General features: G+C 55.2%; 1 protein-coding gene across 1 annotated transcript; it reads left to right on the top strand.

Annotated features, from left to right (window-relative positions):
- Positions 1 to 355: 355 nt before the first annotated feature.
- On the top strand, positions 356 to 13770 carry LOC114615963 (serine/threonine-protein kinase MRCK gamma-like; the record flags this gene model as incomplete). The annotated part of the gene is made up of 33 exons (XM_028761537.1): positions 356 to 451; positions 866 to 1014; positions 1497 to 1590; positions 1727 to 1927; positions 2026 to 2274; positions 2674 to 2753; positions 3762 to 3844; positions 3943 to 4023; positions 4223 to 4329; positions 4424 to 4603; positions 4829 to 4909; positions 5035 to 5156; positions 5244 to 5319; positions 5539 to 5645; positions 5722 to 5836; positions 6161 to 6309; positions 6386 to 6474; positions 6747 to 6799; positions 6889 to 6987; positions 7067 to 7126; positions 7382 to 7487; positions 7730 to 7863; positions 7945 to 8084; positions 8179 to 8260; positions 8964 to 9180; positions 10947 to 11009; positions 11106 to 11705; positions 12505 to 12602; positions 12695 to 12779; positions 12896 to 13016; positions 13119 to 13236; positions 13431 to 13554; positions 13673 to 13770. Coding segments are annotated over 33 exons (4257 nt in total), but the record flags the coding sequence as incomplete, so codon positions are not given.
- Positions 13771 to 15169: the final 1399 nt, after the last annotated feature.

Below are 15169 nucleotides of genomic sequence, written 5' to 3'. Positions count from 1 at the left end.
CTGCAGATGGGCAGGGGAGGTGTGCATGCTGCAGATGGGCAGGGGAGATGTGCATGCTACCAGAAGAAGGGGGAGGCATAGGTGCCACTCTGAATAGTCACCCGTCTCCTACACTTCACAGTAAACTTTACTTAAGATGAAGGGATTGTCCCCATTCTTTTTATGAAAATACTGAGGCCCACTACCAGGAAGCCTGGGCTCAGGTTCATCCAAGGCTAGCCTCACCTGGGGTTGAGCAGAGCTGTCCCTTTGATCAGAGCCTCTGGGCTCTTGAGTTCTCTGTTCCCTGAGCTGGTAAAGGGGGAGTTCCTGTGATCTGGTCCCATCATACCCCTGCTCTCCAAACTTGCTTCAGACGGCCTGTTTCCGGGAGGAGCGAGATGTCCTAGTGAAGGGAGACAGCCGCTGGGTGACTGCTCTGCACTACGCCTTCCAAGATGAGGAGTACCTGGTGAGGCACTTTGGGTTGGGAGGAGCCTTGCCAGGGATAAAGGAAAAGGCCACTTGTCCACCGTATCCTGGCCCTACACCCTCCTTCCTTAGCTCTGCTTAAGAGCTGGCCACCTCTTGGGCGTGGTGGGACATACCTTTTAATCCCAGCACTGGGGAGGAAGAGGCAGTCTATCTCTGTGAGTTCAGTTCAAGGATAGCCTGTTCTACATAATGATTTCCAGGACAGCCAGAGCTACATTGTAAGACCCTCTCTCTCCCAGAAAAAAAGAAAAAAAAAAAAAGAGCTAGCCACTCTTGAGTCCTCAGGGCCACTGCTCAGCCCTGCCTTCTCAGAGCCCCCCAAGAACCAATGTGAGGTCAACAGGTGTCCTCATTCTGAGTCTGACTCTTGGCTTTACACGCTGCCCTCCAGTACCTGGTGATGGACTACTACGCTGGCGGGGACCTCCTCACACTGCTGAGCCGCTTTGAGGACCGCCTCCCACCTGAGCTGGCCCAATTCTATCTGGCTGAGATGGTTCTGGCCATCCACTCACTCCACCAGCTGGGCTATGTCCACAGGTGGGGCCCCAAGCTCTGTCACTTCCCGATCTTCCTCCCTAAAGCCTTCTGGTAGGGCTTGCCGGTGTACCTATCTTACAGTTGGGGAAGTCAGAGCTCAGAGCAGGTAAGCCCCTGGCTCAAACCCACCCAACTCATGGTGGCAGAGGAGTGGTGTGTTACCCATTTAGGGGACATCTGACTGCTTCATCCCCCGTAGTGTACTTTGCAGCCCCTAGAATCAACAGTTGCTTTCACTAACTCCCACATGCACACACACAGAAACATGTATGAGCATGTACACACACGGAGGAACATGTGTGAGCATGAATACACAGGAACATGTGTGAGCATGTACACACAGGAGATTGTGTGAGCATGAACATAGGACAGGAACATGTATGAGCATGTACACAGGACAGGAGCATGTACAGGCATGCACACAGGCTCATGTACGAACACACACACACATATCAAAGCCTTCATTCCTCACCTCCCTTCAGGGATGTCAAGCCTGACAACATCCTGCTGGACATGAATGGCCACATCCGCCTGGCAGACTTTGGCTCCTGCCTGCGTCTCAACAACAATGGCATGGTAAGAAGCCCACCTGGGATTGGAACTGAGGATACAGGTCAAGGGCACGGACATCAGGTTCCAGGTAGGGGGTACCTGGAGAGTAGGGTGGTGGCTCCAGTTCCGTGGCCTCATGGCACCAACACCCCTGACACAGGTGGATTCATCAGTCGCAGTTGGAACCCCGGACTACATCTCTCCTGAGATCCTACAGGCCATGGAGGAAGGCAAGGGCCACTACGGCCCACAGTGTGACTGGTGGTCACTGGGAGTCTGTGCCTATGAGCTGCTCTTTGGAGAAACACCCTTTTATGCAGAATCTCTGGTAGAAACCTACGGCAAGATCATGAACCACGAGGTCTGACTGTGTGGCCTGGGACCTCTACATTGTGTGACTGCAGATAACTTCAGACCGATTGGGCTTTCAGCCTGACCTGCACCCTGCTTTACCCACAGGATCACCTCCAGTTCCCCTCTGATGTACCCGATGTGCCTAGTAGTGCCCAGGACCTGATCCGACAGCTGCTGTGCCGTCAGGAGGAGCGGCTGGGCCGTGGTGGACTGGACGACTTCCGGAAGCACCCTTTCTTTGAAGGGGTTGACTGGGAGAGACTGGCGACCAGCACAGCTCCCTACATCCCTGAGCTTCGAGGGCCGATGGATACCTCCAACTTCGATGTGGATGATGACGCCCTCAACCGTCCAGTGAGTGACAGATGTCTCTGTAAGAGGCTTGGCTTGACCCTCTAAGCTAAGGAAACCTACCCCAGATGTTCTCTAGAGCAGTTGAAAGGTTGAGGCCTCTGGACCTCTGAGGCTCATGAGAGTTATGGCTTACCGTGGCTGGCTCACCTGTGTGGTGAATTGTACCAAGTGAAAGCCCTTTGACCTTAGCTGTTATCCTATTAACCAAAGTTCACATCTAGAAGGAAATTCCCTGCAGCCTCTGGGAGACCTTGAATTCAAAGGCTCATGGGAGTTGTTGTCCCTTTTGATAGGGGCTGTGTTATTCCCCAGTTATACACCCCAGTAAATGCCCAGTTCATGGGCCTCTTCTGGTTCTCGCTTGGTCTGTGGCTCTGACTCTCCTTTCCACTTCTGTAGGAGACGCTGCCACCATCCTCCCACGGGGCCTTCTCAGGCCACCACCTGCCATTTGTAGGCTTCACTTATACCTCAGGCAGGTGAGTCTGGTCCTAATACCTGCTGGAAAGGTAGGAATGTGTGGCCCATTACAGCCCTGTGGGAAGGGACAAAATGGCTTCAGCATTTGATGGTCACTCCTCAGTTCTCTGTCCTCAGGGTCAACCAAAGTCATGGATGGCTATGCCCCTGGGACATGTGGCTATACTGTGTGACAGACTGTTACATGCAGTAGATTCACAACAGAGGCTATGGAGAGCCTGTCCTGTCCGGCCTCATTGTCCTCTGTAAAGTGGGTGAGAGCATTCATTTCTCAACTTGGGTTGTCCTGAGACCCAAGAGAGCCACAGGTGAAACGCATGCTCTCACGGCATCCTGAGGACCAATGACTATTGGATGTGGAGCAGCAGGCTCATCTCACCTTGTTAACTTGGTTGATTTCTTTCTTTACATTAATTTATTTATTTTCTTAATATGCCTCTGTGCATATGGACGTGATTCACCACAGTGCACTTGTAGAGGGCAGAGAACAACTTTCAGAAGTCAGTTCTCTCCTTCTACCTTGTGGGTCCCAGGGATGGAATCAGGTGCTCAGGCTTGCCAATAGGCACCCTTAACCAGCTGATACAGCTCACTGGCCCCTGGTGAACCTCTGCATGAGCCTTGGTGGGTTTGGTTGGTTGGTTGGTTGGATTTTTGAGACAGGACTTCTCTGTGTAGTTCTGGCTATACTAGAACTTGATCTGTGACCTTGAATTTAGAGATTCACCTGCCTTTGCTTCTGGAGTGCTGGGATTAAATGTGTATGCCACCACTGCTAGGCAAAGCCTTGTTTTTACCTCCATTTTCCTGTTAGAAAACTGCAGTTCAGATTACCCATTGCTGTCCAATGTCATGTGTACAGGCAGAGTGTGATCTAATGGTTCTATTCTCAGCATAGAGCCCAGGGCCCGGGTCTGGAGCAATGTTCCAGGGTGTTTCTTAGATGAATGGACAGATGGTCCTTGAGGATGGTTTTCTGCCAACTGTGTTCCTTTGTCCCCTCTCAGCCCCATTGATGAGAAGAGCTCTGAGCTAATGGCTACCCCAGAGTGGAAGCTCCACTGTGTGGAGCTCAGCCAGAAGTGTCAAGGTACAGGGGCAGCTGGGCCATGCTGAGACTGTCAGGCCAGGGTGAGGGGTAGATTGCTGAAGGCCTGGCTACTCACTCAGAGGCCTTTCTCCTGCCAGAGGCCCTGCATGGCCCATTACAACCCCAGGAGCTGCTGCAGCTGCAGAGAGAAGTACAGGTTCTTCAGGAGAAACTGGCAGGTATCACTTTCCTGTTCCTAGAATAGCTTAGGTCCTTCCTGGGTCCCAGCCCTGCCTCTGGCTCTGTGTGTGCTGTGTGATTGTGGGGAAGTAGACCCTCTCCCTGGCTGTGCAGAAAGTTCTCTGAGATCCTGAACACAGAATGCCTGGCTGAGGTGGAGTTGTTCTGTGTGCGAGTCTCAATGACTGTTTCTGACAGAGACACTGAGGGACAGCAAGGCCTCCCTCTCACAGACTGATGGCCTCCATGCTAGAAGCCCAGCCCCAGACGTCCAACTACAGCAGGAGAAGGACCGCCTCCAGCAGGTGAGCACTAGATGAGTGAGTGTGTGGCCTAGAGTTCTGTGTCCCTGAGGTCAGTGCCCTGACTTGGCTTTGTCCTTCTTACCTTGGTCCTCAGGAGCTGACTGAAGCTCAGGCTGCATTGCGAGTGCGGGATGCTGAACTGTGCCAAGCCCAGAACCGGCAGGAAGAATTCCTGCAGAGGCTGTGGGAAGCCCAGGAGAGAGAGGCAGCCGCAGCCAGCCAGATCCAGGCCCTGAGCTCCCAGCTGGAGGAAGCCTGGGTTGTCCGGAGAGAGGTCGGTGATGGTAGGGACAGGGGGAGCAGCAAATAGTTCAAAGTATTGGGAGCCTGTGTCTTTACACCCCGTGTGGCTGGTTACCTTGGCCAGGGCCTGGTGGTGAGATGGGTACCGGGGGCTACCTGTGTTTGTTGCTGAGTGTGTCTGTGAGTCTGTCAGAGTGACACGAAGAGTTCTACATGACCAGGGTTGTCATTACCTTGTCGCTGTGCCCCATTACAGCTTGAAGGCCAGGTGACCGCCCTGAGTCAGGAGGTGACATGGCTCCAGGGACACTGTAAACAAGAGTCTTCACAGGCCAAGGTGTGTAAGCTTTTCTCCTTTGGCAGCAGACACTCTCACTTAGACTTCCCCCTTAGAGTCCTAGGAGCAGACCCTTGTCCCAGGCTTCTCTGACTCCTGCCTTGCCCCCTCTCCAAACTGTCAAGACCATCCATGCAGCCCCTGAGACCAACGGCGTAGGATCTCCTGAGGGTCAATCTCAAGAGGCCCAGCTGAGAAAGGAAGTGGTGGCTCTGAGGGAGCAGCTGGAGCATGCCTGCAGCCAAGGGTGAGTGCATGGTCAGGGCAGCCAGGAGGGGACAGGGCAGCGCTGGGCTGGGAGTCAACTCCATCTCCTCGGCCTTCTCCTCCCCAGGCTCAGTGTTGGGAAAGAGGAGGTTCTGTGCCGACTGCAGGAGGAAAACCAGCGGCTGAGCCGGGAGCAGGAAAGGGTGAGAAGGGTAGACAGACCAGGGGACAGGCTGAGTGCCAGCAGGGTCGGGGCAGAGCTCCAGGGTCCCAGCTGCTGGACACACTGTAGCATGCGGGTTTCTACAGGGTTCGGGATGGTAGGTGATCTGTGGGGAGAGCAGCAGGGGGTGGGCAACGGGTAGATGTCCAGGGCTTCGAGAACCACTGGGAACTGAGCCCACCGACCTCTGCGGCCTCAGCTGGCAGAGGAGCTGGAGCTGGAGCTACAGAGCAAGCAGCGTTTGGAGGGTGAACGGCGGGAGACAGAGAGCAACTGGGAGGCTCAGATTGCTGACATCCTCAGCTGGTAGGTACATGGTGCCTGGTGGGGCCAGGGCATGGCTGAGGACCCAGACCATGACACACAGCCCATTCCTATTCAGGGTGAATGATGAGAAGGTCTCTCGAGGCTACCTGCAGGCCTTGGCTACTAAGATGGCTGAGGAGCTGGAGTCTTTAAGAAATGTGGGCACCCAAACACTCCCCACCCGGCCTCTGGTGAGCCCTGTGCACATGAGCCGTCCATATGCATATATGTGTTGAGGTCAGAAGACAGCTTACAGGAAGTTAGTTCTCTCTTTCTACCATGTGGGGCCCCAGGGATTGAACTCAAGTTGCTGGGTTTGGCAGCATACCTCTGCTTCTGAGCCATCTTGTTATTCCCCAAAGCTCCAGGTTTATGCTGAGGGGTGAGGAAAGTCGGGTCTTTGAGTCTGGCCAGGTGGTATGTGAGGCCAAGGCCTTAGTGGGAAAGCAGGAGGACAAGGGAGTCTCTGTCAGTCCCAGAGACCATCTTACAGGGGCATCCTTGGTTGCTCCCAGGACCACCAGTGGAAGGCTCGGAGGCTCCAGAAGATGGAGGCCTCAGCCCGGCTAGAGCTTCAGTCAGCACTGGAAGCTGAGATCCGTGCCAAGCAGGGTCTGCAGGAGCAGCTGACACAGGTGCAGGAGGCTCAGCGCCAGGCTGAACGGTGAGGCCATGGGTAGATACTACAGGAGTGGAGTTCATTCAGAGGCCTTTGGTGAGCCATTGCCCTCTTCCCCCAGCTGCCTGCAGGAGGCTGAGAAGCAAAGCCAAGCCCTGCAGCAGGAGGTGGCTGAGCTACGGGAGGAACTTCAAGCTCGAGGATCAGGGGGTGAGTGTCTACCCTGGAGCCAATCCCCAACTGCAGTCTCGTGAATACTAGGTGACTCCCATGGCAGCTGTGTCTAGACGAGAGAAATCTGTCCCTCCCACACAGGACCTATCTGTCACTCAGCACTTAACTGACCACTGCTGTGTGCCACACTCCCCGAGACCCCACCTGTGAACACTCCTGTATCTTACTGAGGTGGAACCAGCCCCCACCCACCCTGGTCCCTGAGTCCCAGGGCAACAACCTCAGTTACTTTTACCCTCTGCCTACAGATGCCAAGCCCTCTACCTCCCTCATCCCTCTCCTGTCCTTCCGGAACACAGAGGTAAGATCCAGGTAGAGGGACTAGCTAAGGAGGAGTCCTGGTGAGAAGCATGGTGGCCCTGACTTGCTTCCATCTTTTTTCATCCCCAGAAGGATTCTGCCAAGGACCCTGGCAATTCAGGAGAGGGCCCAAGGTCTGGAGCAGACGCAGAGCTGAGGCCAGAGGGCCGCCGCAGTATGCGCATGGGGGTGAGGACCAGCACGGGTCCTCAGTCGGGGCTGGGCTCTCCGCCCATTCCCTCCTCACTCGCTCATTCATTTTCTGCAGAGTGTATTCCCCAGGGTACCTACTGCCACTACTACCCCTGCAGAAGGTCCTCCTGCTAAGGTCAGTGGCCAGAGGGGCAGGATGGTGGGATACTGAGCCATTCAGCCCTTCCCCATAATCCCTCCAGGACACTAGCGGGACCCTATCAGGCCACGTTTAGGGTGGTGCTGGTGCTGGTTTTCTGACATGGCCTCCCAGGCTCTCAGAGTTGACACTGTGGACTGGCTCAGCCTCTTGGCCACCTGACCCTTTGAGGTGGTGTACAGGATGCTGGGAGGTGCTGGGGGGGTGTTGACAGTGTGTACTTATTCACAGCCCGGCTCCCACACCCTGCGTCCCCGGAGTTTCCCATCCCCTACCAAGTGTCTCCGCTGCACCTCGCTGATGCTGGGCCTAGGCCGCCAGGGCCTGGGCTGTGACAGTAAGAACCTTCTCCCCAGGTTCTCCCCTCACACTAGCCCAGGGCATGACCCTGACACACCCAGGCTGTTCTCAACCTGACAGCACCCACATTTCTTATCAAATTCTCCTACTTAGTTATTCCTTTCTCACTTGATGGCAGTGGGTGACGGGTCAGGTGGCAGTAGCCCCAAGGGAGCTGTCTGGGAAGGCCCAGGTGGCCTGGCCTGCTTCATCCCTCCCCAACTCTCCATCTCTCCACAGCCTGTGGCTACTTCTGTCACTCAACTTGTGCGTCACAAGCCCCACCTTGCCCTGTGCCCCCTGAACTCCTCCGCACAGCCCTGGGGGTGCACCCCGAAACAGGCACAGGAACCGCCTATGAGGGCTTCCTGTCGGTGAGCTATGGCTGAGGGCTGAGGAGGATGGGCATGGGAGCCGAGGACTTGCTCAGCCCTCCATGCCTGTCTTCCCCCTAGGTGCCGCGGCCTTCAGGTGTCCGTCGGGGCTGGCAGCGGGTTTATGCTGCGCTCAGTGACTCCCGCCTGTTGCTGTTTGATGCTCCTGACCCTCGAGGCAGCCTGGCCAGCGGGGTCCTCCTGCAGGCCTTGGATCTGAGGTGGGTCCCAGACAGTGACCCAAGACAAGTCATGGGTAGTGAGGAGTTCATTCTGGAGTGGTACGGTATCTCATGTGTCCTTTGTACCTCCCAGGGACCCCCAGTTCTCAGCCACCCCTGTCTTGGCCCCAGATGTCATCCACGCCCAATCCAAGGACCTGCCACGCATCTTCAGGGTGAGCGAGCGCTCAGGGCAGGATGGACCCAGCCGCCATCTCTCTCTCTGTGCTGACCCTGTCTTGGTTACTGTGGTATCCCCACTCTGTCCCTCTGTCAATCACCTCACTGCCACATGCTATCTGTCCATAGCCACCATGAGCTTGCCACACAGCAATCTGGCTATTTCCTGCTTTGTTTAAAAACCCTTGGATGGCTTCCCAGTACCCTCAGGAGGCTCTCAAACAATACTCTGGCCACCTAGCATTTGAGCCTGCAGATGTTCTCAGCCCTCAACCCTGGAGTCCCTAACTACTCTGGCCGTACCTTGTTCCTTCTAGCCTTGCATTCATGTGTAACTCCTCAGTCTCATCCCTCTGCACAGAATTGCCAGCACCCTCCAGGCCCAGTCCCTTGTCCCCAGATTCACTAACACTGGATGGTGGGCTTGCCCCCTAAGCAGTTATCCTTGTCCTCTTGGCCTGCTTTAGGGACTCTATTCTGCATTCCTACAGTGCTTATCTTTCCCATTATAGTGCCCATCACTAGGCTCAGGGATTGCCATTGCTTGTCTGACACCCTGTGTGGCTTACTCCCTGCCGAGCACTACAGCCAGCTAGCTGGCAGTCGGTGCTCACAAACATCAGTAGGTGAAGGAAGAAAGGAGGACAGATGGCTGGCTGGCTCTTGGCTGTAACCCCCAGCCTGACTCCCTGTCCACAGGTGACAGCCTCCCAGCTGACAGTACCACCAACCACATGTACTGTGCTGCTGCTGGCAGAGAATGAGGCAGAGCGGGAGCGTTGGCTCCAGGTGCTGGGTGAGCTGCAGCGGCTGCTACTGGATGCCCGTCCGAGGCCCCGACCAGTGTACACGCTCAAGGAGGCCTATGACAATGGACTGCCGCTGCTGCCTCACACGCTCTGTGCTGCTGTCATTGGTAAGTCGTGTGCTGAAGGGCTAAGGGGCGTGCATGTAGGGAGGCACTGGCCTAGACTAGTCACAAATGCAATAGCCATTCTCTTAGCCACCAGCTGTGGCCCTGAGGATGTTTGTGATCCATCTTCACCTTGCATAGATAGGCACATAGCCTCTGAGCCAGACAGCCTGGCTTCTGAGGACTCTGGTTCTCTCTTTTGTTGCTGTTTTGGTTTTTTTTTTTTTTTTTTTTTTTTTTGGTTTTTCGAGACAGGGTTTCTCTGTGTAGCCCTGGCTGTCCTGGAACTCAGTCTGTAGACCAGGCTGGCCTCGAACTCAGAAATTCACCTGCCTCTGCCTCCCAAGTGCTGGGATTAAAGGCGTGCGGCCACCACTGCCGGCACTGTTTTGTTTTTTTGAGACAGGATCTCTCTATATAGTCCTGGCTATCGGGGAACTCACTATGTAGACCAGGCTGGCCTGGAGATTTGTCTGCCTCTGTCTCCACAGTACCGGGGGCTAAAGGTGTGCACCATCACTCCCAGTTGGCTTTCCTTTTTCTAAGAGACTCTCAAATAAGTGGAAGGAACAGAGGTTTTAGGGAGAAAAAGAGGTGACCTGGGAGGCTGAGGCAGAAGGCTTTAGAGTATATAGACAGCCTGAGGTGAGCTGCATATGGAGACCTTGTCTCAAAAACCTCAACCCCCAGGCATGGCTTGGTGCATGCCTGTTTTCCCAGCACTTACAAGAAGAAGCAGAAGGATCAGGAGCGCAGGTCACCCTCAGCTAGTAAGTAGCTTCAAACAAACAAACAAACAAACAAAAAACTGGGTTGGAGGGCAGCCCCAGTGGTTAAGAACACTGGCTACTACTCTAGAGGACCTGGGCTCAATTCCCAGCACCCACTAGAACATTCTTCTGTGCTCTATTGGCACCACTGAGCAAAGCACTCAGACACATCAAATAATTCTATGAAAAAAATTGTACACACATACACAAACAAGTTGGACTTGGGAGCGTGCCACACACACCTGTAAATCCAGCACTGGGGAGGGGGCTACAGAAGGATGAGAGTTCAAAGCCAGCCTCATCCACGTAGCAAGTCAAGCACAGCCTGAACTTTATAATATAGAAGATCCTGCTTCAGTCAAACAATACCAACAACCAAACAGGAAGATTACCTCAGACTCATGCCAGCTCCGGCTAGCTACATAGTGGGTTGTAGGCCAGCCTGGATTATGGAGTAAGACACTCTCTCCACAGAAAGACAAATGAGGCTAGGATGACTGTCTTCTTGGCAGCTGTGTGAGCAAGGAGGTAGGTGCAGAGCTGTCTGGGGTTCACTGAGTTTGGAGCCTGAGCCTCAGTGAGGGCTCTCCCTCCATAACTGACAGCTAGGGAAGGGGCAGGAAGCAGAGCTCCCTGGCTTCCTCCTACACCTGAGGCCCTGAGCCAACTCCAGCTTGCAGGTGCTCCAGTTAGGGGTCACAACAGAGACTGTGGGTCTCCTGGGTCAGTTAGGACAAAGACATAGAGGTTTGTATATGGAGAGAGGGAGGCTTACCCAGAATCCCACAGCTCAAGGTAGTGGCCTTCAACCCTGGCCCCAGTCACCAAGCTCTTCCTCATTAGAGCCAGTGTAAACTGTGAGCAAGGAGAACCTAAGGATGTGGTGTGTCAGCAGTGTGTGGGTCACCAATCCTATTGCCTCAAGAGAAACTGAAGACCTGTAAGGACAGGTGTCACAGAACAGGTGTCTCTGACCTCTGACCTCTCTTCCTCTATCAGACCAAGAGCGTCTTGCCCTGGGCACTGAGGAGGGGTTGTTTGTGATCCATCTTCACACCAATGGTACCAGAGGGCTTGGCCTGGGTGAGTGTGGGCCTGGGCACCACAGGCAGTTGCTCTTTCTTACCCACATGCTCCTCTCTCCTGCCAACACCACAGACATCTTTCAGGTGGGAGACCTCCGCCGGGTGCAGCGGATGACTGTGAGCTCTCCCGCTGGCCTGCTGGTCGTGCTCTGTGGCCGTGGTCCCAGTGTGCGCCTCTTCGCCCTGGCTGAACTGGAGAACGCTGAGGTGGCAGGTGCCAAGATCCCTGAATCCCGAGGCTGTCAGGTTTTGGTAGCCGGCCGCATCCTGCAGGCCCGGACTCCAGTGCTCTGTGTGGCAGTCAAACGCCAGGTTCTCTGTTACCAGCTGGGCCCAGGACCAGGGCCCTGGCAGCGCCGCATCCGAGAGCTGCAAGCACCAGCTCCTGTGCAGAGCCTGGGGTTGCTGGGTGATCGGCTCTGTGTGGGTGCCGCAGGCACCTTCGCTCTCTACCCACTGCTCAATGAGGCTGCACCCTTAGCCCTGGGAACTGGCCTGGTGGCTGAGGAGCTGCCAGCGTCCCGTGGGGGCCTGGGCGAGGCGCTGGGTGCCGTGGAGCTCAGCCTCAGCGAGCTCCTGTTGCTCTTCGCCACTGCTGGTGTCTATGTGGATGGCGCGGGCCGCAAGTCACGAAGCCACGAGCTACTGTGGCCAGCGGCACCCACTGGCTGGGGTAAGGCTGGTAGAGGGCCTGGCAGGGTGGGGTCAGGCACTGGGAGTCCTGGGACTATACTGTGTCCTGAGTAGCTTGCCTAGGGCCTCCTTCCTCACTCCTTTCTCTACCTGGCCAATTTGAGTGGCAGCTCCAGTGCTGCCTCTGATTCCCTCACTCCCCCACTACTGCCCTCTGAGTCCTCATGCTTTGCAACCTCTTGGTTCAGACCTCTGTTTTGGGTCTCGTCATCCACTTTGTGACTGCATTTGTGTTCTGGGGCCTGTAGAACAGGCTAGGGTTGGCTCCTTCAGCCAGCCAGCCTGGGCAGGCACACCCTGGGGGCTGTGCTTGTTGAGGATGAACAAATGAGCGGAGGAGAGGCATGGGTTGGTGTGGTCACTTGTCGAGGTATGATGGGCTGGAGGAAGGAAGGGGACAGTGTGCTTTATGAGCAGAGGCTCAACTCTGGTGACGCCCAGGGTTCTGTGTAACCCAGCCTGCCACTGGCCATGTCTCCTGTCCCTCACCAGCCATATAACCGTGACCATTACTTTGCTCTGAGATTTCCATTACCTCACCTAATGTCCGAGATCAGGGTGATTATAGTACCTGCTCCTACCTGGAGCTGCCGGAGAGTTAAGAGAAGACAAACATGCCAAGCATTTGCAACTGTGTGGGCATGTAGTGAGGGCTGGCTATTATCTCATCTGTTATGGAGCTGGGCGAGGCAGGCCTCCCTGTGGGACAGAGGAAACAGGCTCAGAGAGGGACCTGGGCTGCCCGGGGCTACACAGTACAGGCTGTTTCCCACCTACAGGTTACACAGCGCCCTACCTAACAGTGTTCAGTGAAAACTCCATTGATGTGTTTGACGTGAGGAGAGCAGAATGGGTACAGACTGTGCCACTCAAGAAGGTGAAGGTCAACCCAGAACACCGGTCGGGTGCAGTGTGGGGGTGGGGGTGGAGGTTGGGGGGATGACCTGACCTCTGTGTTTTCTGCCTCAGGTAAGACCCCTGAATCCAGAGGGCTCCTTGTTCCTCTATGGCACCGAGAAGGTCCGCCTGACCTACCTCAGGAATCCATTGGCAGGTGAGGGAGTGTATGCCTGCCTACATCTGTGTGTGTTCACCTATGCACAAGTGTGAGCTTGCGCACCAGCCGGCTGGGACATGTGAGCACCTCCCCCGCATCCTGATTTTCCACAGAGAAGGACAAGTTTGACATTCCTGACCTCACGGACAACAGCCGGCGCCAGCTGTTCCGCACCAAGAGCAAGCGCCGCTTCTTCTTCCGGGTGTCTGACGAGCTGCGACAGCAGCAGCGCAGGTGCTCACCTGTGGTGTGGCTGTGGCTGCTGGGCAGGACTGTCTACTCCTGGGGGCGGGGCGGGGTTTGCTGTCCTGTTCCTTACACCCCCTCTGCCTCCAGGGAGATGCTGAAGGACCCTTTTGTGCGCTCCAAGTTCATCTCACCGCCCACCAACTTCAACCACCTGGTACACGTGGGCCCTACGGAGGGAAGGCCCAGCACCAGGGATGGGACCCGGGTGAGTCCTCTGGAGCCAATTACAAAACTCCCTGTAGTCGTTGATCCAATCACAGGCTTCTTCTGTTGATTGTTTGGCTGCTGAGGCAGCTGACTTATCCCTCTGACACCCGGACCTCAGTACTCCTTGCTAGAGGCTGAGTTTCCAAGGCATGAGCTTCCTGGTCCCAGCCCTTCTGCCCTGTCCCCTGACAGGCTCAGGAACAGAAGAGCAGAGGTGCCCGCAGCTCTGGACCGCAGCGGCCCCACAGCTTCTCAGAGGCATTTCGGCACTCAGTGTCCACGGGCAGTGATAGTCTCCCTGGAGAAACAGACCCCCGTAAGGGCAGCCCTGCATCCTCCAGTACTTGCATGCCTCCTTCACCTTACCACTCCTTCCAAGCCCTTAGATCTGACCCGGTCATTTTGTCCTTCTGTCTCCCTACTCGTGCTAGTAGTGAAGAGGAAACCTTGGACATCTCTGTCCAGTGAATCAGTGTCCTGCCCCCAGGGGTCCCTGAGCCCTGCAGCATCCCTGGTACAGGTGAGCCAATGGGTAGGGCTTTCCTTCCCCTACTCAAAGTTTAGGCACTTTCTGGGTAAGCTCTGCATTGAGACCGGAAATGGTCACCTCTGAGACAGGTGGACTCATCTGCAACTCTTGTCTCTCCAAGCCCTAGCTATATGCTCCAGTCAGGGAGACTCATGTCCCCTGAGCTTGTCCTACCTGCAGACTGAAGGTGTTCCTGTGACAGGTGTGTGAGGTGATGCTACCTCACAGTGCCAGATGCATGGGAGGCGTGCTGTGTAGCGGGAGCGCTGTTGTAACAAGTGTGTGTGCCCGGGGTACACACGCCGGCAGCGCGCCACCCACACCTGTGGAGGCCAGAGGACTCTTCCAAGAGCTGGTTCTTTCCTTCTACCTTGTCTCTAAGATGGAGTGTCTCATTTCTGTTCTGTGTGCTCCAGGCTGGTTGGCATACAGCCTTCCAGCTCCTCTCCCTGTCTCTGAAGCCCATCTCCCCACGGGAGTGCAAGATAATAGACGCAGGCCGCTGCATCTGGCTTTTTACTTGGGTTCTGGAGCTCAAAGTCAGGCTTTTAGGGCTGCGTGGCAATTTTGTTTTGTTTTGTTTGTTTTTCGAGACAGAGTTTCTCTGTGTAGCCCTGGCTGTCCTGGAACTCACTCTGTAGACCAGGCTGGCCTCGAACTCAGAAATCCGCCTGCCTCTGCCTCCCAAGTGCTGGGATTAAAGGCGTGAGCCACCACCGCCCGGCGCTATATTCTTAATAGAGATCCAGACTAAAGATAGGGAGGGAATCATATGGAAACAGCCTATCTCGTCTGGGGTCAAGGGAAGACCTGACAGGTGCTAGGAAGGCTCCTACTCCCCCTCTAGCCACTGTCACAGTCGAGTCACACCAAAGCCGCTCAGAACCCCAACCCACCATTTCCTTTTACATACTCAAACTCCTGCCCCTGCGGTTCCGTCTTCTTTGAATGCTTTTCCTGCCTTCAGTGCCCAGGCTGCCCACCCCTGTTACCTTCAGTGCCCAGGCTGCCCACCCCCTGTTACCTTTAATGCGTTTGTGGCCGCATGATCAAGTGTCACTGCCACCGACACCTCCTCTGCCATTTTAGCTCCTGTACTATGGCCTTCCTTCCTTCCTTTTTTCTTCCTCCCCTTCCCTCCCTTCTTTTTCTCCCTTTTAAAAAGAGTCTCATGTAACTCAGGCTAACCTTGAACATGTGGGTCTCTGCCTCCACCTGCTGAATACTGGAATCACAAGTCTGTGGCTCTACACCCAGTTTGCTGCTATTTTTTTCCTCCATGCTTGTCTTTTGTTCAGCTGTGGGTCCATGATCCATGGTGAGCCTGTGATCCGTGGTGAGCCTATGATCCATGGTGGGCCTATGATCCATGATGGGCCTATGATCCATGATGGGCCTATGA

The sequence above is a fragment of the Grammomys surdaster genome, unplaced genomic scaffold (assembly GCF_004785775.1).
Source record: "Grammomys surdaster isolate TR1022 unplaced genomic scaffold, NIH_TR_1.0 209710, whole genome shotgun sequence".
Classification (NCBI taxonomy): Eukaryota; Metazoa; Chordata; class Mammalia; order Rodentia; family Muridae; genus Grammomys; species Grammomys surdaster.
This window is presented reverse-complemented; position numbering and strand designations above follow the sequence as displayed.